The sequence below is a fragment of the Corylus avellana genome, chromosome ca1 (genome assembly GCF_901000735.1).
Source record: "Corylus avellana chromosome ca1, CavTom2PMs-1.0".
NCBI classification, from domain to species: Eukaryota; Viridiplantae; Streptophyta; class Magnoliopsida; order Fagales; family Betulaceae; genus Corylus; species Corylus avellana.
Window position 1 is genome coordinate 11,887,813 of NC_081541.1, and position 27,550 is coordinate 11,915,362.

The 27,550-nt window shown below is 37.7% G+C and overlaps 1 protein-coding gene across 5 annotated transcripts; it reads left to right on the forward strand.

Annotated features, from left to right (window-relative positions):
- Nucleotides 1–2,498: 2,498 nt before the first annotated feature.
- Nucleotides 2,499–19,156, forward strand: LOC132175871 (phosphatidylserine decarboxylase proenzyme 1, mitochondrial). 5 transcript variants are annotated; one of them, XM_059587951.1, is made up of 13 exons: nt 2,500–2,770; nt 2,955–3,204; nt 3,702–3,790; nt 4,451–4,504; nt 4,650–4,715; nt 5,718–5,778; nt 6,726–6,835; nt 6,942–7,195; nt 15,358–15,464; nt 16,244–16,311; nt 17,708–17,785; nt 18,267–18,398; nt 18,720–19,156. In XM_059587951.1, exons 2-13 carry the CDS (start codon nt 3,045–3,047, stop codon nt 18,879–18,881), a joined length of 1,341 nt encoding a protein of 446 aa, XP_059443934.1. In that variant the 5' UTR covers nt 2,500–2,770; nt 2,955–3,044; the 3' UTR covers nt 18,882–19,156. The 5 variants fall into 5 exon arrangements, with proteins under 5 accessions (XP_059443968.1, XP_059443934.1, XP_059443943.1 ...); XM_059587960.1 differs by having other exon boundaries at nt 2,500–2,754; XM_059587968.1 differs by having other exon boundaries at nt 2,500–2,723.
- The last annotated feature ends 8,394 nt before the right edge of the window (nt 19,157–27,550 follow it).

Here is a 27,550-nt window from a genome sequence, read left to right on the forward strand (position 1 = left end):
TTTTTTTTGGAAAGAAAATCATTATTATCTCATTAATAGAGGAATCAAGAGCATTAAAACTCTTACAATCACAGAACATAACGTTCTAAAAGATCCTAATCAAAGCTAAAAGATTAAAGTCGTAATTAAAAGATTACACATCAAAGACGCCAAACATCCGCTAACCTATAACTAATCTTCAGTTGGAATAACAGATTTGCGCTAGGCAGACACAAACTAATGCATAGGTAGCTCTTATTCCTCGACCCTGAGATCAAAAGGACCCCATGCCGACACACATCATCCTGAACCCGAAAGTCAGGATATCGTTTACATCCACAACCGCAGGGGTCTAGACCAAAATAACAAGCGAGGAGATCAAGAAAGAGGATATGACCTTATTACAAGCAGCAAGAAAAACAAGAAAAATATAGGGAAAATCAAAGCAATACAACTAAAAATTTAAAAATAGGAGCACACTAGGCGGATGACAACAGCTGGAAGAAAAACCAATCGCGTGCTTGCCAGAAACCGATGTGTAGATGGCGTTGGAAGCACATCACGGTGGGGACGCGTGAAAAGACCCAGCAGAAGACAATAAACAGCAAAGCTAGCGCGGAGGAGATTGGCGGCGCACTCTAAGAAATTGGGGGGAAGTTTGAGTGAATCCCCCATGAGTGGCACCCACAAAGTGTGCTCAAACAAACACCTAGCAAGAAAAAATAAACAAGCAAACAAAGAACAACAACAAGGAAAAGAAAGCAAAATCCAAAAACAAACACAAAAAAGAAAAGAAACACAGATGGGGGAAGAGAGGGGGGGAAGGAAAATGGGGAAGGAAGGGGGGAACAGATCAAGGAAAGAGAGGGGGAAAGAGAGGAGGGGGGGAGGGGGAGAAACCCCTCCCCCTCAGCTGTGCAGCACTTCCTTAAACTCTGCTAGGGTTACTCTTAATTAAAAGATGTTGAGATTATAGGGCTCATATTAATTAATATATAGTCAATATTACTCAATAATAACAAATATACTAATATATTATATAACTTATTTTTATTTTGTTATTTATATGTGTCATTTTGTGTATATATATATTTTATATAAACACATATAAGCAATTTAAAATATATATAGTAAATAATAATAAATATTTGATATAATTATTAATCATTATACCATATGATATAATCATATGGTATAACTGTATAATATATTGTGCCATCAGCCATTTAATCAAAGCATTATTAGATACTTTATACTTAGAAAACATATATCACGTGATCTTAGATCTAAGATAATATTATTATATTAATATGAAATGTGATTTGTGAGATAATATGATCATATAATTTATGTATGAGTGTATGAGTTTATGACCATTAGATCATTAGGAATTTAGGACTTAGGAGTTTGAGCATTACCATTCAATTAAAAATAAAAAAGAAAAGATAATAAGTTAATATGATAATAATTTAAACCATTAATCATATGATATGATTTAATGAGATCATATGATTATATAATATCAAATTAAGTAATTAACATTGGATTCAACAATGTGTTACTTATAACCACAATTGAAGTATTAATATATTTTGTGAACAATGTTTTGACCATTTTTTGAAAAAAGAAATTTAACCATTTTTTGAACAATTTTATTAACAATTTTTTGAACAATTTGGAACAATTTTTTAAAACTGAACCATACGACGTGGTTTTACTCTTAAACCATTTTCTTTTTTAAAAAAAATTAATTGAAGGCAAAACTACGACGTTTTGCACTTCTAATATATTCGTCTCTTGTTTTCAAGAGGTAGTTTAATCGGCTTGGACCACACTTAATGAAGTGGAGGTCACTAGTTCGAATCCCCATTCCCCTTCTTGTGCGAACATGTCAAAAAAAATATATATATTCGTCTCTTCTTTCTAACACTAGACCTAAACGAAAATCACTCAGCCTTTCATGGTTGGGTCTGAATCGCCTCAAATTGAGGAGATAATTGGAAATTCTCTAATTGTCCTTCAATTGTCCATATGGACTATTTATTTTGATCCAACGTACTACAGAATGTCACGTATCCCACTATAAATTAAATAATAAAATATTTTTTCATTTTTAAAAAGAAAATAAAAATAAAAATAATAAAAAATTAAAAATTTTTATAAAATAATATGGCCACCCCATTTAAGCCATGGGGGTGGCTCCCAAGGGCCAGTTAGGGGTGGCTGAATAACCCCTAGGGCCTTATGCCACCCCCAAAGACCGGTTGGAGGTGCGTCAGCCACCCCATGGCCACAATTTAGGGCCAAACCAACCTCTGGCTTAGATGGGGTGACCGATTACTTCATCTTATTTTATAAAAAATTTAAAATTTTTATTATTTTTTTTTTAAAATGAAATAATATTTTATATTTAATTGATAGTCGGACACATGGCATTATGTAGTGCATTGGATCAAAATGAATGGTCCAGATGGACAATTGGAGAACCTCCAATTATCCCCTCAATTGGAGGGAATCCGGATCCCTCACGGACTAGGACTCTCGGTCTCACGCTCACGCTGTCACTCTGCATCTCTCTCCCAGTCTCTCGTCTCCCGCCGTCTCTTCTCTGCATCTCTCTCCCAGTCTCTCGTCTCCCGGCGTCTCTTCTCTCGTCTCTCTCGCTGCCGCTCTCGCCTAGCCGTCTCTCGGTTTCGCTGCCGTCCTCGCCTCGCGGTCTCTCGCCGATTTGGTGAATCTTGGTGGTAAGGTCCACCAGCTCCCCTGCTCCATCAAGTACGACGGCCCTACAGTAAACGAGCCGAGCCCTAGATTTTCCACATTCACTATTTTTATTTTGTTTCTCTTTTTTTCTTTAATATTCCACTTGTATAGATTTTTTATTTTTTATTTTGAATTAGTTGTATAAAAATTATATAGAGAGCATAGTGGATGTTGAATAATTTTGTGAAGCAAGTTTTCTATGCATTCCCCAGAACGAAAGAGAATATAAGCAGGCATACGGTAGGTCACAAAACCCTGACCAGACCGCCACCCCCGAAGCAGGATACTATAATTTTACAAATATGAAATTCAGGGCTTCGCACAGGCTCCCATTATTCCTTTACCATACTCGCCGCGGTTACCTCCATAGCCAGCACCGCTGCTTCAACTCGTTCTTGCAAAAGTTCCAAAGAACCACTAAAGCGCGAGCTTCTATCAATGGCGGAAGTGGCCGTTCTCAAAGTCAGTCACTTCTCGAGCATGTTGTTTATTTGGAACTACAGAAACTTAATGTACCTGTTTTGTTTGCTTGTTTGGTTGCTGAGAAAATTGAAGAAGACAAGCTGAAATAGGAATTTTGTAGTTTTACATTCTCTGCTGTTAATTTTCTATGGTAGTGCGTGGTACTCGAAAGCTACTTTCTTTTCATTTTTATTAAGAAAATAATGGTAAATTTTGCTACCAGATGCAGTAAAATGTATTATATATGTCAAAATGACAAGAGAAGCCTAAAGGAAATTATTCATGTTAGCTACTATTTATAAGATTTGGGTGGAAAAAGTTCATTAAATGAGGAAAATGCTAGAAAACAAAGTTTAATTCAGGTAAAAATTTGCACGACCAATATGGAAGTAAAAGAGAAAATGGAAAAGGGAGCTGTGTACTTTAATTTAGTGAACGTGATATTCGCTGCTTAGTTTGTAGAAGCATGTGAAACTTATAACTGGGGGTGTATGCAGGTGATTCTTTTCTGGTGCCTGGTGCAACTGTTGCTACCTTACTAATGCTTGGTTTTCTCCATGCCCGTCGGCTTTATGATGGAAAGAAGGTTATACATTGGTTACATGCGCATTCCAAACTCATAATGCTTAGTGTATCTAGGAAGGTTGAATTGCATTTTTGGGTTTAATGAATGCCAGTAGCTGCATTTATGTGCTCATCATGGACAAGACCGATAGAATTGTGTATGCTTAAAAATGATTACAACTGTTTGAGCAAGCATCACTCCTGACTGATTCTGTTCTATAAATGGAATATATCATTTAGGGAAAGCTCTAGAATTATAGACTAGGTAGTGCCACCCCTTGTGGATCACTGTTGGTTGTGGGTCACTGTTGGGTGTGGGTCACTGTTGGGTGTGGTGTACTTCTAAAAGTTTTAGAATGGGTTATTAATTTTGATTTGTATTGAAATATACTATTTTTGCTCTATAGTGGAAGCCAATAGACTACTTAGTATTAAATGCTATGTTACATTGACATGGGCACTAGACATGGATATGGATACATGTGTGCATGCAGAGAATTTAATTCTGAAGGTGGACAAATATTATCTTTGATAAGTAAGACATAGATGCACCAAGCACATGCCAAGTACTATATAACTGCATGAAACTAATGTATTTGTGTGTTTTGTATTAGATTTGTCCTACTATCATTTGTTTAGGTGGTTATTCATTTGTTTGATCTCATTTTCCCCTTGATGATAGATTGAAGAGGCGCGAGAAAAAGGAATTGAATTCGAGTTCCAACCTGATGTAAAAGTAATATCTCTATTAACCCCACCCAAGTATTTTCGTTTTGTGATGCTTTCAGTTATTTTATGGCTAATATGTTTCAGCTACACAGATGTTGTATTAAGATTGTTTAACTTGGACATCAATTTTTTTTTCACCCTTTCATCCTTAGGCAACATTTCTGACATTGCTACCCCTGCGCTCTATCTCTAGATTTTGGGGTTTCTTGACAGGCCGGGTGAGTAATCTTCCTATTTTATAAGCTGACAGACTTAGTCATGCTAAATAATAAATAAAATTAATTGACGTTCCCATATTATTCCAAGTTATTCCCTGAATTCTTAACTTTCTGTTCCATCTTGGCTATTCCTTTTCACCTATCAAGCATGCTGTCAAAGAAACTGTTTCAAACTAATGATAGTCCATAGTGTTTGATGTTTCATGAATAGGTTTCAAAAATTAGACTATGATTGCTCTGAGAAGGAATTATGTAGCTTCAAAAGAGAGATTTTTTTTTTCATCCCTTCACTTATTAAGAAAAAAAAAGGAATAGAACTTTTTTCTATAGTATGAAATTCAATTGTTATAATTGGGGCCTTATCTACATGTGCAACTCATTTATAAATTTAGCTTTTATTTTACTGTTCAGTGGCAAGAGAGCTTTGGTCACTTGTCTTTTTTCTTTTTGGGGTTAGATTGGTGATGCCAAGCACAGTTGTTGCACTGTTTGCTTGCTGGAAAGGTAAATGTGGTTTCATGCATCTCCTGTTTTCTTGAAGATATTTAATTGGAGTATTGGCTGTATTTGATTTCGGGAATGCTTATGTATGAGTTACTTGGTGGGTTCATTCTTTGAAGTTTGGTTTTGGTAAATTCTGTGGAGTCCTAGCAGCGGAATTAAAACTATAATATAACAAAATCAGAGTAATTTCATTTAATACCTAATTAATAATGTTTTCAGCCCTCCACCTGTGACATCTATCTAGTAGCCAATGCTTCTTCCTGATATATATGGTTGACAATAGACTGTTTACAGTTGAGTCCAAGTTTTTGTCTAGCCACTTCTGATGATGTTATGACTGTTGCCTTTTCATTTGTGACACATACTTGATATGTTTAAGAGAATTGTGTCTTCTTGCTTGCTAAGTTTTAACTCACATTTCTCACATACTTGTGTGATCCTTTTATGATACTATCTTATTTTGATGTGAATTTACCGAGTGGAAGAAAATGTTTGCAGGAACTTCCTGTTTGGCTGCGCCCTTACGCATACAGGGCATGGGCTAGGGCGTTCCATTCAAGTATGACTTTTTTTAAATATATTTTCCTTGTTACGGCAATGAATTATTGCATTCTTGATACTGTAGTTGGGGGTTGATATTGCTTTAGTACCTCCAAGTTTCAACTAGAATTTCAATCAAGTCCTTGAAGTTTAGATTTGAGCAATTTGCTTCTCCAAATTCCTTTTGTGTTTTAATCTAATCCTAACGCTAACAATTTTTAATGAAGCAGATAGATTTCCTTTCTTTTACTATTTGTTAGTGTCTTCTAGGGAAAATGCCCTCTTTATCACCACATGATGGAAAATTGAAGTTCTAACGGTGTTTGATGTGGATCACAAACTAAGGCTGTAATGCAGATTTATTTAAATTCCTCATTCTTTCAAAACAAAATTCTTCATCACCAATTGTTCATCTCTCTCTTAGAAGTAAAGAATTAAAATAAATACCTTAGTTTTTGTACTCAGAAGAATGGAGATCTCAAATTTGCAATTCAACATTTAAAGAATTTTTTTTGTCTAACTTTAGTTTCAATGTTGAAAGACTAGGATAAATGTAGTTGGTCTCTCTGGTGGAAAAAAATTCTACCATTGCCTCCCTCTTCTTTTCTTCCTCTCAACTCGTCAAGTCTCTGTATCGCATAAGGGATAAATATTGGAGAAAGTCTACTGAAATGATAATGTGACTGGTTCATTTTGTGTGGGAAATTAGTGAATTATCTCAAATAAAAATAAGTGATGAAATCGTATCCAATTTGGCTAGAGGGTGTTAGGGACTAAATTTCTGGAACATCAGGGAACTTTTAAGAACTTAACTGCTTTAATTGAAACTTCAGAGAGTCATTCAAATATTAGTGTAACTTGAAGGTAATAAAGTTTAATGTAGCCCCTTCTTATTTTGATAGGGTTAGTAAAATTTATGCACTAATTGCTAAAGATGACATAAGAATTATGATATTTTCTTTACAGATTTAGAAGAAGCAGCTCTGCCTCTGGATGAATATGCTTCTTTGCGGCACTTCTTTGTCCGCACCTTGAAAGAAGGTTCGAGGCCTATTGACCGTGATCCACGATGTCTGGTAACTGGTAACCGGCTTCTTGGACATCTTTATGTCCAATTTGTTTAACTCTAACTTGTTGCTAACTGTACCTTAACCTGTATGATTGTGTTATGTTTGATCATAGGTTAGTCCTGTGGATGGTACCGTTTTAAGATTTGGAGAGTTGAAAGGAGCAGGGGCTATGATTGAGCAAGTCAAAGGGTTCTCCTATTCTGTTTCTTCTCTTCTTGGTACAAGCTCTTTACTTCCCATGATAGCCGAAGAGGACATGCAAGAAGAGCGCAGTGAACAGGAAAGTACTTCTAAAGAGAAGAACAAGAGGTCATGGTGGAGAGTTTCATTGGTGTCTTCTAAAGTTTGGAATCCTATGTCAGCACGGTAATAAGACATTCACATCTAATAATTTTTGCTATCCATCATTAACATTGTGCAGATATGGATGTTCATGATCTTATGTACATGGTTGATCACTAACAAGCATAGACTGATTTATCTTTTGGATAATTTCCTAGATTACTGTTTGAACATATCACTTGTAAATTAAATGTATCGTTTATGTGTTTAATAGAGCCACATTTTGTAACTCTTCTAGACAATTATCATATTATCTCAAGGAAGTTCGTTTCTAAGTTTTGGGTTAATGTCGTTGGACATTGTTATGACTAGGGTTTAGAAAGAGAGAGAGAGAGATGTGGAGGAAGTGATTAAGAAGAGGATTTTCATACATAATTCTACTTCTTACACACACACACACACACAAAGAAGACTTATATATCCCCACTTACTAAGCTTAACTATGATGCGAAGGGAGAATCATCTAGGCGTGGAAAGGGCAAGGCTCATGCTTGTTAGCGTTTGAGGGTTTTGGGCTTTGATGCCTTGTGGGTGTTGGGTTGGCAGGCATTTTGGGTTGGTTGGGTTGTGGGTGCTCTTGCTGTTTTTTGGGTTTTGGGCTTGTGAGAGGCCTTGAGTTTATGGCCTGTGTACCTAGGGGCGCCTTACGATTTTTCAATAAAGTTTTACATTACTTGTAAAAAAGAAAAACTAAGCTTATTGCAAAAGTGACCTCTAACACCCCTCTACAAGCTGGAGCATGTATATCATATAAGTCTATTTTGGAACAAATAACCTTCAATCTACTACAATTCAAAGATTTTATAAACATGTTACAAGTTGATCTTCAGACTTCACAAATGGTGTAGAAATATCTACTTAGTATCTTATTTCGAATGAAATGACAATCAATCTCAATATGTTTAGGGTGTCGGGTGTCTTCTCTTCCGGCTGAATATCTGGGGCTTCCGTTAGTGGCTCCCCACAAAGTTTCTCACATTTGGGATGGCATTATCGAGAAGATCGAGCAACGTCTGGCTGGCTGGAAACATATGTATTTGTCCATGGGTGGCAAGATCACCCTCATTAAAAGTACTCTTGCTAACATTCCTACCTATTACATGTCCTTATTCCTGCTCCCGGCGAAGGTAGCTAACCGCATTGAGAAGCTTCTACGTGAATTCTTGTGGGGAGGTCTAGGAGATGATTTCAAATACCATTTGGTGAGTTGGTCAAAGGTTTGCTCCCCGATCTCGGTAGGTGGATTGGGTATAAGGAAGCTGAGGGACTTCAACCGAGCACTATTGGGCAAATGGTTATGGCGTTATGGTACAAAGAGAGGCTTTGTGGAGGGTGGTGGTGGATTCTAAATATGGAAGCCATTGGGGGGATGGAGTACCAGAGAACATGCAGGCTCGTTCGGGGTGGGGTTGTGGAAACATATTCGGCTTGGGTGGGATTCTTTCTCATGCTCCACTAGGCTTGTAATTGGGGATGGAACCCGGACTAGATTCTGGCTTGACTAGTGGTGTGGGGACACGACCCTTAAGGCAGCCTTTCCTGTTCTCTTCAGCATTGCTTGCGAGAAGGAAGCTTCGGTGGCGGCTAATTTGGAAGTCCTTGGAGGAGCTAGCTAGTGGAGTGTTAGATTTTTTAGAGGGGCGCATGATTGAGAGGTGGATGACTTTGCTTTGTTCTTTAGCCTTTTGCATTCAGTTACAGTCAGAAGAGGATGTGAAGATAAGTTGTGGTGGATTCCCTTCAAACAAGGTACCTTCACGGTCAAGACTTTCTTTCGCACTTTAGCCAATGTCGAAGGTAGAGGTTTCCAAATGCGTCTGGCGAACAAAGGCCCCTTAAAGGGTGGCCTTCTTTACATGGTCGACAGCTTTAGGGAAAATTCTCACTTTGGATAATCTAAGGAAAAGGCACATCATCGTCATTAATAGATGTTGCATGTGTAAGAGGGATGGAGAATCTGTTGACCATCTTCTTATCCACTGTGACATTGCTTCAGCCTAGTGGAGTGTGATCTTTAGCTGTTTCGGGCTGGCTTGGGTCATGCCTAGAAGGGTTCTTGATCTTTGTGCAAGTTGGTCCTTAGGAAGGACAAGGAGTGCGGTAGTGTGGAAAATTGTGCCTTTATGTCTATTTTGGACCATATGGAGAGAGAGAAACACTAGATGCTTCGAGGACTTGGAGAACTCAGTGGAGGATATTTTAGCCTCGATTTTTTTTTTTTTTTTTTTTTAAATTTTTTGTACATGTGGACAGCGGCATATCTTGCCCCTTTCCTGATTTCTTTCACAAACTTCCTTGTCCGTTTTTCTTTTTCTAGTTAGGTGCTCTCTCTTGTATACCTCTAGTGTACTTAGGGACGCCTCACGCTTTTAATAAAACATTCTTATTACTTATCAAAAAAAAAAAAAATCTCAATATGTTTAGTCATTCCATTGAAACCAAGATTAGAAACTATCTGAAGGGCCGCTTGATATCACAAAATAACTGAAAAGGAGTTGGAGTGGGAAAACTAATCTCTTAAATAAAATGTTGCAACCATGTTAACTCACTAGACGTCTAAGTCATTTCCTTGTACTTTATTCTACCCCATTTCGTCCTACCATGCAAACAAATTACCTCCAAAAAAGGTATTATATCTGGTAATAGATTTTCTATCTATAATAGATCTTCAATCTATTATATCTGGTAAGAGAGAGTTTGCCTAATTAACATTGGTAAAACCTTTCACTCTAAAGTGCCCCTTTGAGATAGTGAATAATACGAGTGATAGCATCTCAATGTGAGATTCTAGGAACTTATAGGAATTGGCTTACTACGCTAACTGGACGTGAGATATTTGATGAACTGGTGGTTAAATAATTTAGCTTCCCCACTATCTGAGGTATCTACTAGGATCTCCAAATAACTCTTCATCACCCTTCAAGAATTTATGATTTGAATCCAAATGAACATGAATGGGTTGAGCACCTTAGGAAGCAATTTCTTTTAATTGATCACGTACATACTTTCTCCAAGATAAGCCAATACCCTTCTTATATATAGCAACTTTAATACCAAGAAGATAACTTAATGCCCTTCTTAGATTTAGCAATTCTAATGCCAAGAAAGTATCTGAGTTTGCCTTAATCTTTGGTGTGGAACCATTGCTATAGAAACTATTTCAACTTAGCAATACCCTTCAATTCATTCACAGTAATTACAATATCATCCATGTACATTAGAAGAAGAATCTAACTTGGGGACCAATATGTAAGTGAAACATTGAATGGTCCGTATAGCGATTGTGGAGGCCAAACTCTAATACCACTTCAAAGAACTTTACAAACCACACTTTCAAAGATTGTTTGAGGCCATACAAGGCCTTCTTTAATATGCACAATCCCGATACTCCTTGAGCAACAAAGACTTCGTCTAGTAAGTCACCATGCAAGAAGGTATTTTTAATATCCAACTGAAACAAAGGCCAACAAGGTTAATAATAGCAAGGGAAGAGTTGGAGATGAGGGCAAGGTATCTAAAAGAGAAGATGTAAGGGTAAGGAACTTGGTAGAGGGAGCGGAATAAATTAAGAGGGTATAAGGGTACAACATATATCTGAAAAAAGGACTGGGTATAAGGTAGAGGGATGCAGCCTTCAGGCTGGGCTTTGCATTTAGGAGAGGAGTTTAGTCACTTTGTGGGGCTTTCGTGTGATGGTTTTGAGGGTAAGTTATTGGCCTCGTTTGCGGATATTGTAGCAAGCAATGCTGTACAGGGAGAGGCTTCTTGCTCGAATGCAGGAAAAAGAGGTATGAGAGAACTTAATAGTCTGTTCTCTTCCATCAATTATGATGCACACAGTGGCAATGCTTCATGCGGGAGGAAAAAGGGGAGGGCTCAAAAAGGTTGATTTTGAAGCCTAAATTGCTTTCGTGGAACATAAGAGGGTTAAATGAGGGTGGCAAGAGGTTGAGAGTCAGAAGTATTTTAAGGCAGAGGAAGGCATACATTATTTGCTTGCAGAAAACTAAACTGGAGCGTATTTCTAGCAGTTTAGTGAGAAGCTTGTTGGGTTGTCAACATGTTGATTGGTGTTATTTAGCTTTCTAGAGGGGCTTCCGGTGGAATCTTGCTGATGTGGCATAGGAGGGTTGTGGAGAAGATTGAGTTGTGTGTGGGGGAGGTTGTGGTTGCTTGCTCTTTTAGAAATGTTGAGGATAACTTTACTTGGGCTTTTGCGGGGGTTTATGGTCCTAATATTCATAGCGTCAGAAGGTCTCTCTGGGAGGAGTTGGTTGGCCTTATTAGTTGGTGGGATTTGCCTTGGTGCATTTCAATGTCACCCGTTTTCCTCGCGAAAGATTGGGGGAAGCTTGTTTTTGCCCTGCGATGGAGTTTTCCAACTTTATTTAAGAGCAGGGTCTCTTGGATCTTCCCCTTGCAGGGGGGTCATTTACGTGGTCCAATAATTCCTCTTGGTCAAGAATTGATATGTTCATTGTTTCTCCGGATTGTGAAGCTAAGTATCTTGGTTTGTTTCAAAAGGGGGTTCTTAGATTGTGCTTTGACCATTTTCCTATTCTCCCTGATTGTGGTGGTATTCAAGGGGGGCAAAAGACCATTTTAAGTTTGAGAATATGTTGTGGGTTAGTTTGGTAGTTGCTGTGTCCTTGTTGGTGTTGGGTTCCGCAGGTTCTTCTCCTTGTTCTTTCTTGTTTTTTTGTTTGTTCTTTTTCTTTTTTGTCATTTTTGTATACTTCATGTATGCTTGGGGCGCCTACGCTTTTTATAAAGCTTTCTTGATATTACCAAAAAAAGTTTGAGAATATGTGGGAGAGTTTTTTGTTTGATCCTTGTGGGGTTGTGGGTTAGTTTGGTAGTTGCTGTGTCCTTGTTGGTGTTGGGTTCTCGGGTTATGTTGGATTCTAGGGTTCTATTGTGGGTGTAGGGTTGTCTGGGCGGTTTTTGTGGGTGGCTTTGGCTGGGCTACATTAAAAACCTGCAAAAAGCCCTAGGCTACATTACAACACAGCAAGAGCCCTCTTGCCTTTGCCCCGGCTAGATCCAACTCCCCTAGCATCAAAGTTGATTGAGCACTCTAAATTCTTAAGCTCCCTTCTCCCTTTTAGTTTAGAAGCTGAGACTGAAAGCTCTTGATGCTGCCCTTCATCAATTAAAGTGAAGAACTCAGAAAACACTTCTCATCACCCTTGGAAGAGATCCCCTTAGTGGGATAACGCGACCTTGCTTCTTGCACAATATCGTGGTAACCCCGGCCCCCACCCCCCCCTCCCCAAGACATACCCAGCAGAAACTGAGGGTAACACTCGATTACCGTAGAAGGGCCCCCCCCACAGACAAATTGCCAGGTGGGGCACAAAAGCCCAGCATCTTCTCACCCACAAGACCAACCCACTGATTTGAGGGAGCAAACTCACCCACACCAGATGAAGACGATGGACCAGTCCCAACGCCACCAGGTGAAGGCCAGGCAATCGAAGGACTCTTGACCACACTAGAAGCACTCGTGATAAGGAAACCTCGCCGGAGAAAACTTATTGGAGAGGACTTCCTTACTGCACCCCTTACAGACGCTGACGCGGATTGGGCACTGACCACAACCAACAACGGAGAGAGAAATCCTAACAAAGAAACCGTCGGGATGTTGATCGCCGCCACAATTTCGGCAATCAAGTTCTCATCCAAAATGCGTTTCTCTACCGCCCTCCGACTTCCAGGAGTATCTCTACAACGACTTGGGTTCCGTCGAAAACAGTGGCACCCTAGACTCTGTCGTCAACTGAACAGTAGTTTGGACCCTTGAAGAGCAGCCACTAGTGTAACTAGAGTATGCCGGACCAGTACTCCCAACGTTTGCCGGAAACAGGACCATCTCTCGGCGAGATGTTCTGGGCAGACTGTGAAGGCTAGAAGATGCTCACCGTACCCTCCTCCCGCGCATTTATCAGCAAACCAGAACTGGGCTGGGTGACCGGATCTGGAGAACCATGACCCACATCCAAGCCCACCATGGCCAAAACCCAAGCCCGACTTAGAAATGGGTTTAAACAAGAAATTAGCCCTGGGCTTAAGTTTAAGGGCCCAGCCTTTCCGCCAAGCATAAATGGGTTTGCGGGAAAGCCCACATCATGGGTAGCTGCCCAAATCCACCATGTAATTGCAATGTAAGATACTTTTTCATACGTTAAGTACTTAAAGAAATAGTGCTCATAACACAAGTAAAATTATGCATGCATTTATATATGCTGGCATATGCATGGTAAAGCAGTACATGATAAACTCAATTATACTGTTGGTGGAATGCAACACTCAACAAGACATACAATTTGTTATGATAATGTCAAATAATCAGGCAATCATGTGCTCATGATGTATAAACCATATCTATGTCATTTCAGAGAAAATTAAATCCAAAGAGTTTTCCATAGTGTTGGCAGCATGCATGGGAAACTCAAACATCATTTTTTTTTTGATAAGTAAACGCTATTTATTATAAAGTGCAAAAGGCGCAGCTCAAGTACACAAAAAGTGTACAAGAGAAACCCATAGCTATTAGAAGAAAAAAGATAAAGAAAACATGAAAGGTAGAAATATTTAAGTCCATGGCAGCTGTCCAGCGATAAAGAGTCTAAAGAAAAAGTCCTCGAGTTCCTCCACCATCCGTTCACGGTCTTCAGAGCTCTAGTCATTTCTCTCCCTCGAAAGACACCACATAAGGCAAGACAGGAGCATCTTCCATATAATACTGTTCGGACTTCTTCCAAAGAACCCTTTCCAGAAAGCAAAAAGATTTACCACTAGACGAGCATAACCCACGGCAACCCTAGAAGGCTGAAGATGGTATTCCACTTCACTTTGTAAGGTGAACTATGCTAAGCAATGATCATCATAGTTCGCACCCCAGTTTCCCCTTGGGGAATTTGGGGCATGACAATCCAATGTTGAGAGAGATTAGTTAGTTAAAAGCAAGGAGGGGTTTAGACTGAAGTTTGTTTCTCTAGTTCTATATCACAATTTGTATTGGTTCAGTATGATTTAAGATAGCATCTGACCTTGCAAGTCAAGAATTGACTCCATCAAATGTACCTTCGTGCTATTGCAAACTCCAGATTTCAGTGAATAATGAAGTCAAGTGGGATTTTTGAAGTCTCACTATTCTTACCATTAACACTGTTGCACGGCTATTTGTATTTGGAGGTGTTTTTGGCTCTTTCTAATTAGCTTTTTTTTTTTTTTTGGGGTATACTTCATGTGTACTTGGGGGCGCCTTACGCATTTAATAAAATTTGTCAATTACTTATATATATAAAAAAAAGTATTATGAAGTGCACTTATGTGATTTTTCACTAGCAATATGAGATCAGCCTCATTTACTTGGGATTAATGAGTTTATTCAGTTGAAAATATGTGAGTGCATTCTTTTGAAAGAAAACTTTGTTTTGTAAAATGCCTTCAACCACCTTCAACCATTAAGGTTGAAGGCATTTTATTCATGCCATTCTTTTTTTTTCTTTTTTGTGTGTGATAAGGTAAGTTTTATATCCAAATAGAAAGACTGTACAAAGTCATAGGGGCGTATCCCAGGAAAATAGAACTCACTCCAGAGGGAATGTCTTCTTTACCACAATACCAAGGAAACAAAAGTACAATAACTCTTAACAAAACACCTCTGAAATCTCCTGTGATCTTGAACTCATCTGTTTTCCTGAGATGATGATTCAAGGCCATGGAGGGTATTGATTCTAACTTTTCACACCAAAAATGGTATTTTGTTGTGGTAGTTTCTTGCATTTCTCTCTCTCGAAATAGTAATTATGAATTGAGTCCACATTCTGAATCTTTGCAATGAAAATGTCAAGCTTTATTCAGTTCGTCTTACCAAACTTTAAATCTGTCATATATGATGAATTCAATGTGAGTGGTACTTGGTTCCATGAAATCATCAAATCATTCCCCAGTTTAAGAAATTTAGGTTGGCTTAAAATGGGATCTAACACAACATTGCCTGCATTTTGTACATAAGTCTCTCTGTTTTTGCCATCAAATTTACTTAGTTCGTGATTTTGTCTTTACTTTTGTTAATTGATTTATATTGATCTTTATGCTGATATGCAATGCAACCAAGTTTATTTGCTGCCACAAAGTGAATTGATATGCAAGTTAATTTATATATTAAAACCTTGCAGTCCAATGAAAGGCCTTTTTTACTGTGTAATTTACTTGATGCCTGGAGACTATCATCGCATACACTCTCCAGTTGATTGTAGCATCCTTGTCCGCCGGCATTTTTCAGGTAATTATTTATTGATGGAACTTGTACATTAGAATACATGAAAAGATGCTTATCATTACGTAGTTGGTTCTCTAAGCTATGTGTTATATGCTTCTCTTTTGTTAATTAAATGTTCTTTATAACTGATTTTTAGGTTGCATAGCTTCCTTTATGATTTGTTTATTTGTCAATAATTTCATATTGGAAGTTAATAATAATAATAATAATATTATTATTATTATTTATTTTATAAGAAGAGAAATCCACCACAATTGTGTTAAAAATAGCAAAAAAGAATACGATAGTAAGAAGCAAAAAACATGGGCCAAACACTGAGGTGGTATGCTGGCCTTCAGAAAATCTCTTCTGGAGATGAAAATCACAATCAAGTCTCTGGGAGTTGGTCTCTAAGAGAGTGTAATTCATGTCTTCAAGTGACATTCATTGTTATGAGTCTCTTCATTCCCCCTCTATCTGCTGTGCTCCCTGCCAACGAAGATCTTTCGACGGGATGAACATGGATAAATATTACTATTTTGTGCATTATTGTTATCTAATGAGGATGTGCAAATGCTGTAGAAAACGGACTGCTTGCACATCATAATTCAGAATCAACCTTAGCCAACTGTCAGAATACTAAGAGTATTTAAATATTATAATGTAAACACATATTCTCCTGGTTTATTATTGATCTATATTTCACTTGATGTTTTTAGTCAAATTAGTTCCTATTCTATTAATATATGGTTAATCTGATTTTTTCCCTTGTTATCTGTGTACTATGTTAATTTTCTTTGCAGGTTGCCTATTTCCTGTAAATGAGCGTGCTACAAGAACAATCCCAAATCTTTATGTTGAGAACGAAAGGGTAAATCTGATTTGTCATTTTATATTGAGCATTCCTTAAAGTTCAACATTGTTGTTTGCTATTATTGCTTTCTTCCTTGTGTGATAATGTATGATGGGTACGCATAGGGCTGTTAAGTGAGCGAAGCGTCTCGCGAGCAAGCTCGGGCTCAGCTCATATAAGCTCGGCTCGTGCTCGACTCGAATATTAAATGAAACACTTCATGAACACAAATCCTAGCTCGAATATTAAACGAAGCAAGCTCGGCTCGACTCAGCTAAGCTCGTGAACAACTCGTATAAGCTCGAGTGTGTGTGTGTGTGTGTGTCTATATATATATATATATATATATAAACTAAGTAATACATAATTAATTATAAATCTCATAATTATTAAAACCTTAAAATTGCATTTATATTTAAGCGTTAGAGAATGGAAAATTCTAGACCCTTCATGATCAAAGAGAGAGAGCAATCATTAAAAAGACCTTGATTCAATTAGAACATATCCAAACGAAAGGAAGAAGAATCAAGCAGAAACTATTGAGGGAGATTGTGAAAGGTATAAACTATTGAAGAATCAAATAGACCCAAACACTATCACTACCTGTTAAGAAAACATCAATCTCTAAGTTTGCTTATCTATAAAAGGATGCATATCCTCTCTCTTTGAAACCAAATGCCTTGCTGTATTGACTCAGGCTCCATACTCGACTAGTCAGGTTAAGCAAATGCTCATATGCAAACTAACTTCTTAAGCTGTTTAAGAGTACTTGAAGTTAAAAAAAAAAAATTGAAAACAAAAACATTAAATATAAGAGTCAGCTCGCGAGCTGGCTCGGCTCGACTTATTATTAGCTCGAGCTCGATTTTTTTGGCTCGCCCTTAAGCTCGACTCGTGCTCGAGCTCGAGTCAAATTTAAACGAGCCAAGCCTGAACAAGGGAAGCTCGCTCAAGCTCGGCTCGTTTACACCCCTAGGTACGCATTAAGTTATTGTCAACAATTTAAATATCTACAAAAAGGGGGATGAGACCTAAAAATTATGTCTAAAATGGGCATGATGATGCCAAAAATTCTCTCACAATAATTTGGTTGTTATATGTGCCATCAAATTGTCCTTTTCCCCACATTTGAACAGTTATCTGGTCCATCAACTGCTGATATACTTTTTTCATCACCTATGACTTGCTTTGTAGATGTAACTTAATATTGCTACTGGATTCGCTGGTTCCTGCCAAAATTCTTTTTGCATCCGTCATTGCCATCAACCATCTGCCTCCCAATTATTCATGAATGTTTAGAAGTTGTGTTATTCTCCAATGCCAATTAAAATTTTAGTTTGTAAATGTTTGGCTGAACTATTGTTTACCCATCTCTGTGGATTTCAGAGATTCTCCGTAATTCTTATGTCACCAGGTTGTACTTGAAGGTCTATGGAAAGAAGGGTTTATGGCAATTGCTGCAATTGGTGCGACAAATATTGGGTCAATTGAGGTAAGTGGCGCTTTGCAGATGATGAATTGATACAATGTCTACTTCCCTTGTCCTCTTTTTCCCTCTCCTCCCTTTTCTCCTAGAATCCAAATAGAAGGCCTTTTCTGCAGTTGTGGGGGTTACCAATCAGCAATGAGAAACCGCTAGGAATTTAATCCCACAAGCGACAACCTTAGCTATGTGCAGACAGCCAAATAACACATTCCAATGGCCAGTAGTGCATGGTGTTTTAGGCTTTTAGCTCGAGAAAGTGCTCAATTATGGGCATTTCCATTCAATGTACTTTTAAGGAAAATGAGATGGGATAGTTGATGAGATTCCTTTCTACGCAGGTGAAATTTGAGACTGGCACATGATGGCTAATATGCTCCCATCTTTGATAAACAAACATCATGATTTGTTTGAAGTGAAGTAGCAAAGTAACTGATGTCATGTATGTATTCCCTCTGTTTTGACGTTTGTGTGAACTTGCACATGCCAGCTTTTCATTGAACCAGAACTTCGGACGAATCGACCAAGAAAGAATTTACTGCACTCAAATCCTCCAGAAGAACGGATTTATGAACCTGAAGGTGTTGGTGTGATGCTCAAGAAAGGGGATGAGGTTAGAGATGTACTGCCTCTTTTTGAATTTTTGGTAAATTTTGCTTTTAAGAGGACGAAATAAGTGGGTATTATTTGATGAGTACACATCCATGGATGAAGTTGGAGGCTACCTTCTGTTCTATTGTTTTCTGAACCTTATCCTTTCTCTTTCTTTTCCTTTCTTGGTCAAAGAAATTTAATTTTCAATTGTTTTTCTGATTTACTGGAATTTCTTTTGACCCTTGCCTCAAATCGAATTCGAAAAAGTATACAAACATTGATGTAGGAGCCATAAGAGATTAAAATCAGCTGTGGATATTGGAATCAATTATTATATTCATCCTTTCAGGTAGCTGCTTTCAACATGGGATCAACAGTGGTGCTTATCTTCCAGGCCCCCATATCAAAATCGGTTGAAGAAGATGGAGATTCCTCGTTGGAGTTCAAGTTTTGCATCAAACGCGGAGATAGAATCCGAGTTGGCGAAGCACTTGGGAGGTGCCCTGATTAGTAAGCGACAACATTTATGAGCCAATGTACAAGTGATGCTTAATATATATATATATATATATATATATATATATATATATATATATAGTTTTTGGCAGTGCCCATCCCCAATCTCTAACTATATATTAATTGACATTGAGTTTTGTATTATTCTTTAATTTTATTATTATATTTTTCATATTTGTGTAATTAACTCAATCGTCGTGGTCTCCAAGGGGTAGTTCAATCAGCTGGAAACCACGCCATATGAAACAAATGTCACTAGTTTGAATCTCATTCCTTTCTCTCCTCTTGAGGTGACATGTAAAAAAAAAAAAAATCGTCATGACTATTGAAGACTGTTATATGTATCTCCTAACGTATATCATTCAACACCCTGCCTTTTCTTTTCCATTTTCTCTTACTCACATGCAAAAGAACACCAAAACGGGAAAAAAATAATAATCTAAAAACAAAAAGGCAGGAGGAGGTATCCAGGGAGGGTTCATATCAATAATAGGTACACCAATAACATGGGAATGCTTCCAGAAATGGAATTAATGTAATGATAAATGGAAAATATAACGACTAGTTAGCAAAAAGGTTATGTCATATGTGCATATCAGTTAGCATTGCAGTGAGCTTTACGGAACAACCAAACTGGAATGGAATTAAGATGGCGAGCTTTTGAGATAAATGGGTTCAATTGCCAATCCAATGGAAGATCTTTGTTAAGAAAAACAGAAATGGACACTTGCAAACTGCTGTCAACTTGATGTTAAGCATTCTTAGCAGTTTCTTTGTCATTTTTCTTAAATTTAAGGATTAAAACTATTTTTTCCTATCTTATGTACATACACTTCACAATAGCTTTCTTTTATCATTTCCTACACTAATTAGATATCATTTCTTTACTTTTCTTTATTTATTTAGTTCTTTATTTCTCTACTTTTTTAATGATCCAGGAAAAAGAATGAATTTTTTCTATTTTAATAAGCACAAGGATTGCTACCATGCAACCGTATGCATTGAGTTGTATTGTAGCGATCTTAATGTTTAGAGGTGATATAGAGACTCTTCTATGGGTAGCTTTTTGTGACTTTTTTGACATTTTTCCTAAACTTAAGAAAATGAACCACAACACATATAGGGTAGCTGCTATGAATGCTCTAAGCCACACTGTATTTGATAGGAGTAAAGTAGCCCTTGCCTCAATCCCTCAAGGATTCCCAAGGGGCAACTTTTCAGCTTAGAGAAAAAAAAAAAAAAAAAAAAAATCCCTATTGAATCTCAATTGGTAGCAGCACCAAGGAGAAAGAGTCACGAATCGATACATCAAAGTTAATCCTAAATTTTTAGGAAGCGACACCCAATTCTTATTCCTTATGCACTTCCTTGGGACTATGTTCTAGGCCATGATGTAATACCCCCTATGTTTAACCTGGTTTAAACATCCCACAATTGGTGTAATTGAGATTGGTATTAGTTGAGTGTGATAAGATGGGAGTTATAGAACTTTTTAGGGAATTCTTGTAGGGCCCAACATTCGATTGAAACATCGAACGCTCGTTCGAATTGAATGCTGCCGAACATTCTAGTGGGACGCCAAACGTTCGACGTCATATCTTGAACGTTTGATCATGTGTCTGGCAGTTTTGCTTAAACCCTGGACACCTCAACCCTATTGGCCAACCATGAGAGGTCTATAAATTCATCTAGATCTCTATGGCCATACCTCCTATTTTGGTCATCCTCTTCACCTGAGAACCCTAGAGTGAGTGAGAGTGGAGGTTTGAGAGATAGAGAATGAGGTTAACTTAGTCTTATCTTCTTCAAGTGTTAATATTCTAGCCTTAAATTTGTTTGGGTTAATGTTTTCAGCTTGTTTATGTGAATGTTGTTTTCATAATTTAGACAACCTTATCTTGTGGATCTAGGTTGTGGGTTTGCATTTGTGGGGTTGTGTTAAGCTTTATCATGAGACTAATGATGGGTGAGTAAGTTGATTATGGACGTATTTTATTATGCATGGAACTATGGAAGTGCTACTGTGGTTTAGGATCGTGGTTAGTGCCTTAGAAAAATCTTAGGTTGTGTTAGACTAGGAAAAACTTGGACCTTCGGTGAAAATAGAGGTTTTGCGATATCACCAAACGTCTGGTAGGCTTATTGAACGATCGAGGCTCAGGCTGAACAATTGACATAGTAACCAAACGTTCACTAATCCACCAGAATGACCATTTCCACCTTTGTTTAGGTTTTAAGGTATTTTCGTCTAGATTAGGATCTAATATAGATCTTTTCACATATTTGGAAGTTGAGAACTATCATAGAGATTACCTGGTGGAAAGTTACGACTAAGGTGAGTAAATTTCACTTGGATACTTGTTATCTACTTTTATTTGCAAAGCATGATTAATTTATATATATATATATCAAAGCGTGCATATTTGGGACTCACATGAAGCATTTTAGAATGGTGTGGACTCTATTTTTAGGAAAATAATTGATGAATAACAAAATAATGAAAATGATGAGTTTGTAAATGCATGCATGTAAAAAACTGTGAATTAAATTTCATTGTATGATATGGTACACCAGTATCTGCGGAATAACGACCATAAGTTTACTATTATAAGGGTTAGCCCTATAGTCAAAGAGATTTACTTTTATTGTTTGGCCTTAGATACAATGGTTATTTTGTTACTACACCCAGCCATGTTTAATTAGTGGTCACCATTACAGCTTTGTTAGTAGTGTAGGCTACATGAGGTTGGACTGCTAGTATATGATGGTATACGACAAGATTCGGGACACTGATATTGTATTACAGGTCTCTTGGGACATCGCCAACTCTACCAAGAAGAGGTTGAACATGTGAAATAAACCATATAAAGTAAAACTATTATGTGTTTCTCTTAATTATCGTGTATTATATTTATATTGCATACTCATGTCATATGATCTTGAAATAGAGATAACGTACTTTACTTTTGTTTTTGATTTATAAACTATTGTTAAGCAATTAAGTTCATTCTATAAATTATAGAAACACACAATAAGATAAATATAAAGCGGAATAATATAAAATGAACGGAAGAGAGAAAGACACAAAGATTAAGGTGGTTCGGCTATAGTCTACATCCACACATTAAAGCCTTATAGGCTACATATTTCCTTGATGTATGATTTGAGTACATAGCTCTATTTATAGAGCTTTGACATAATTTCAAATACAAAACAAATTCCTTGAATTGGAATTCGGAACGGACCTCTTTTCAATATGAACGACTCCCCCGTGTTTGTTCTAAGTGTGGAGTTATTAAGCATGGAAGGGGAGGGTGTCTCAGTATACTCCCTTCAGGAAGCAAACCTCAGTACGGACCATGGCTGCGTGTTCCTTCCCCCTCCAAAAGATTCCACGAAAATAGAGGGAGATCGAGTGACTCGTATGGCCGTAGCATTTACGAAGATCAGTCTCACTCGGCTGGACAATTTAACAGGAACAGTGAGAACCATGTGGGGGCTAGTCAATCCAAGGGGTGAGATGCGACGGTTGAAACGGGAGGATCTTCGCCGGAAAAGGCTAGCATTGATCAGCGGGAAAACCAAAAAGCGCCGGTAGAGATGATGACAGATGTTACGAAAGCAAATAGCAGTGGCGTGAATCACAGCACTAATGAGGGAGTACGAGCTGAAACGTGTGGGAGTGATCCTTGCAATCCAACGGATCTTTGCCATAAAGATTCTAGGACTGTAACAAATTCCTCTTTTAACGTCTCAGTGGAGGGATTAATGCAGGGGATAAAAGAAACACTAAATATGGCAATAAGAAAAACCAAGAAGGGGGGTAATGAAGTCTCGCACTCAAACGGTCATAAGGAATGTCCTACTGTTGACGTAGAAGATTCTTTCCTAAAAAAAACTAATAATGTGGCAGCAGTGAAGTTTACTACTGAAGCACATGTGGCAGGCATCAAGCTATCCTCATCTAATTCCGTTGGATCCAATGGTGAAGAGAATCACGTGAAGGCTTCGAAGGAAACATAGCGAATAGTGGAAGACCATGCAACCTATGAGGGTGAAACAGACTATCACAAAAACCCTGTTATCAAGTGGAAACGCCGGTCCAGGGCGGGTCAAGTCTTCTCAACTAATCCTGCTTCGACGCTGCTGTGTGTCAATCAGAAGAAGCGAAGCTCAAAGGGTGATGGAGATGTAACCAAGGGAGGAAAAAAAGGGAAAACTATCGCACAGGAAGATGGAGTGGTGGATGATTCTTTGGTTGGTTTGGGATTGGCGAGGGCTGGTTTCCAGCCTCACCGACCGCAATGAAATTTTTGAGCTGGAATTGCCCAGGGTTTGGGAACCCTCACACAGTTCGAGACCTACGCCAGATGGTAAAGGACAAGTGCCCCAAAGTAGTTTTCTTGATGGAAACGTTATTATCTTAGAACAAAATGGAGGTGATAAAAGTGAAGATGGGATTTAATAATGTTTTTACAGTGGATTGTGTGGGTCGTAGCGGAGGATTAGCGCCAACCCATAGCCTTAGATAGAAGCATAAAACACATTTTGAAGGCTTCGGACCGAACCCTAAATCCCTGGCCAAACGCTCACCCTAGGGAGCGAGCGCTCGCCCAGAGAGCAGGCCACACGCCCCTTAGCTCCAAATATGTTGTACGAAGGTTTTTAGCAGCCATTTTCGTTAGATGGAGCCTCGTAGAGTCTCTATTACTGCTTATAACGATGAGTCGTGTTTCGTTATAGCAGAGATTCATGATGTCGGAGGATTCGAGTGAACACACGAGGTAAGTAAATACTTACGAATACTTTCCTTAAAAAAGTGCGATATTTCAGCTGACTGAACACGCGTATGATATGCGCATGTCTACATTTTTGTAATAACTTGATAACTGCTTTAATAACTGGTTGATAAGATGCATCATATGACATGGTACATCGGTACGTGTAGTATAATGGTCATTGACTTACTATATAGACTTGATTATATGGTCAAATATGTGTGTGTTTATATCCAATGGTTGTTTCGTGACCGGCGTAGCCTTAACGGGCGGGTTACTACAGGACGTACATTATTAGTAGCGTGGGCCACCCGAGGTCGGACTCAGTTGGGCTGCTAGTGTTATGGACGGTAGCGTACAATGGTCGGGGCACCGGCATTGTATTACAAGTCACTCGGGATAGTGCCAACCCTGTTGAGAAGGGGTAATATCTTGGGTAGACCATATATGATAGTTATAACCTATAAAACATTAGTTTTCTGCATTAAAATACTTAGGTGATTGCTGTTGGGAGTACACCACCCTTTGTTAATTGAGCAATGTTGTAATTAAAACTTTTATCCCTAAAGATTGAGATAAAAAGAGAATAAAAGGCCAACATATAGCGTTACTCTAACTAAATTCTCGTGTGTGTGTGTGTGTGTGTATAAGGGTTAAAGGCATTTTAAGTACCTACGGTAAAGGCCAAAATCAAAAGGAATTGTCATTTTCAAAAACTATAACAAATGAGACCTGAATGAACTATACACGCATATTACACTTTTGCCCATGTTTCATCAAATATTTTTAGAAGCACGAAGCTTTTTAAGAATTCTTACTTGGTACAACCAATGATGAAGGATATCACCCCTACGGGGTAAAAGCTCAGATGTGTGTATATGTGTGTGTGTGTGTAAGGGTTAAAGGCATTTTAAGTACCAATGGTAAAGGCCAAAATCAAAAGGAATTGTCGTTTTCAAAAACTATAACAAATGATACCTGAATGCACTATAAAAGCATATAACACTTTCGCCCATGTTTCATCAAATAAATATTTTTAGAAGCACGAAGCTTTTTAAAAATTCTTACTTGGTACAACCAACGATGAAGGTGTGTGTGTGTGTGTATAAACAAATGATACCTGAATGCACTATAAAAGCGTATAACACTTTTGCCCATGTTTCATCAAATACTTTTAGAAGCACGAAGCTTTTTACGAATTCTTACTTGGTACAACCAACGATGAAGGATATCACCTCTACGGGGTAAAAGCTCACAAACTTCTTCACCAGGAACCTCCAAACTCTCAAGAGTGTAAATGTAAAGGGAAGAGTAAAATATCGTAGATATGACATTTTAAAAACTTTTCATCATAAGGGAAGTTAATTCTTGTTAAGACGTAAGAGCAAAATAAACTAGATCTGAATACCCGTCATGACGGTCATCCAATGGGACATCAAATGGGGAAGGCTGAGAGCAACTCTGTATATCCTATCACATCCGCATTTTGACACCCATCTAACGGGGAAGGCCGAGAGCAACTCTATATGTCATGTTACTTACCCGTTCTAACGTTCATCCAACGAGGAAGGCAGTAACTTCCCGTTACGTCTCTGTTCTAACGCCCATCCAACGGGAAAGCTGTAACTTCCCGTTACATTGCCATTCTGATGCCCCATCCAATGCGGAAGACAGTAACTTCCCTTTACGTCTCTGTTCTAATGCCCCATCCAACGAGGAAGGCAAATAATACTTCTAACACATCAAATCTTCAACCCTGACACTTGGGAAATGAATGAAAAATACAAATAAATGTTTGATCATTGAATAAGACCAAATTAAACCTAACAAAATACATAGATGTTACACCAAAGTTCTTTAAATCAAATGTAAATCCACTTCATACTCAACAAAAATTAGCATCAATTACTCCCTAATTTCTTATTTAATGGTCATGCAAATCCCAAGAACCTTTTTTTTTTTTTTTTTTTTTTTAATGACAATGCTAAAAATAATTTCTTCATGACATTGAGCCAAGTTCACTCACATTTACAAGGAAAAGCAATTTTCACTAACAGACTCAACAGAGTTATTATTCAATTAGAAACCATTTTTTACCCGAAACCATCTTCAATTAGAAACCAGTTTCTACTATCTTCCCCTAGACTTTTTACACCCATATCCCTTTCAAGAAACTGAAAACAACAGCAATTGTCTAACTCATGCAACCTTATGGGACAAGAGATGCCATTTGGTCCAAAGACCATTGGCATCAAATCTCCACAATATCAAGCCAGCAGCAATCAAATTCCGTATGGGAAATACAGTTCGAAGGAAAATTTCCACTAAACAAGCAAACATAGTTCAGCTATTACCAAACCAGTTCAATTTACTCCGTATCTCCACTTCCTCAGAACATTTCAATCTTATATCACAAGAATACATGACATGCATCAACAATTTTCACTAAACAGGCATAACCCACCTCCATTCACACTCAATATTCCACTACCAGAAACAGAAACAAACGAAAAAAAATCAATGCTTGTATTAAATAAGTCACACTTACTTCAAGAAAGTAGGAAACCTCCTACGCTTATCTTCAGAACCACTCGCTTCTGGCTGGGCCTTCACATCCTCTCGCTGTCTCTTCTTCTGCGACATCATCTAAGCCCATCACCACCCACAACACAATATGGCGGGTGTTGGAGCCAATCGTGAACAACAAATCAACAATATCCAAAGAGACCCGCATGCGAAAAAAACAATAACAATAAGAATTTGTACCATATGTACAGAAAAAAGAACGCTAAAAACTGAGGCACATTAAGATACCATCTAAAATCAATCGTTCACTTTCTGCACATCATACATCAAAGGTGTACCAAGAAGGAGATGAAAAGGACTCAAGATGAGGGAAAAAACTCTTACATTGAAAAGGAAAAGGTTCTTATGTGGAAGGACAAAAAAATATATAGGAAGAACTCTAGATTATGAATGATTCTGCTCACATCATATAAGGAGTCATTTACCTCAATTTGATTTGATTGATCAAAGCTTGAAACGTCATCTGCCAAAAAGGTGAAATATTGAGTGTGAATTGTTTTCTGTCTAGCCACTGGCTTTGCTGCAGATAGCATCTAATTATTTACCTTCTTTAGCTGCAATGGAGTTGTTAGAATCATTTGTCGGTGGGAGCTCATCCCGTTCCATTGGATTAATCTCATGACGCCTCCATTCATGATTCTGGACATTTAAATTGTCTACAAGCGCTGTTGATTCTTTGAAAAGCAAAGTGTTTGAACATTGTAGATCCATTTCCAAGAAAAAAGGTAAAGTTAAATTAGTGAACAAAATTTGACCGTAAGGACTAAATTATTTTTTTGACATACTTCATAAATCTTTGAGTTGATTTTGATACCACATGGAACTAATTGTAAACCACATTAACTAATTTTACATTTTTTTCCAATTAATTAAATGGGCAATGCTATAAATATAACTTTTATCCCCGAAAGTGATATTAAATCACTACTTTAAATACTGATTTTAAAAGTCTAATGATGTATATATAGATGGGTCTTCCTCATGAAGCCCAAGTATTCCGATCTACATCAATACCTTTGGTTCCATAGTAATGGATTTTGTTCTGTAATCTGGTGTTTAGATTTTACATGGTGTTGGAGATTGAGTAGTTTCCTTGGAAGCTGAGAAATTTTGGACATTTTGTGGTGGGGAATGAAAAATTTATTAAATTTTAATGTGATCAAGCAAAAATGCTAACGTGAAACTAATGGACATTAAAAAATTGGCTGAAAAGATAACAGAAGCATCTATTACACTATTTCGATAAACTTATGCAGTTAAAATTGAAAGAGAAAAAAAAAAAAAAAAAAAAAAAAACACA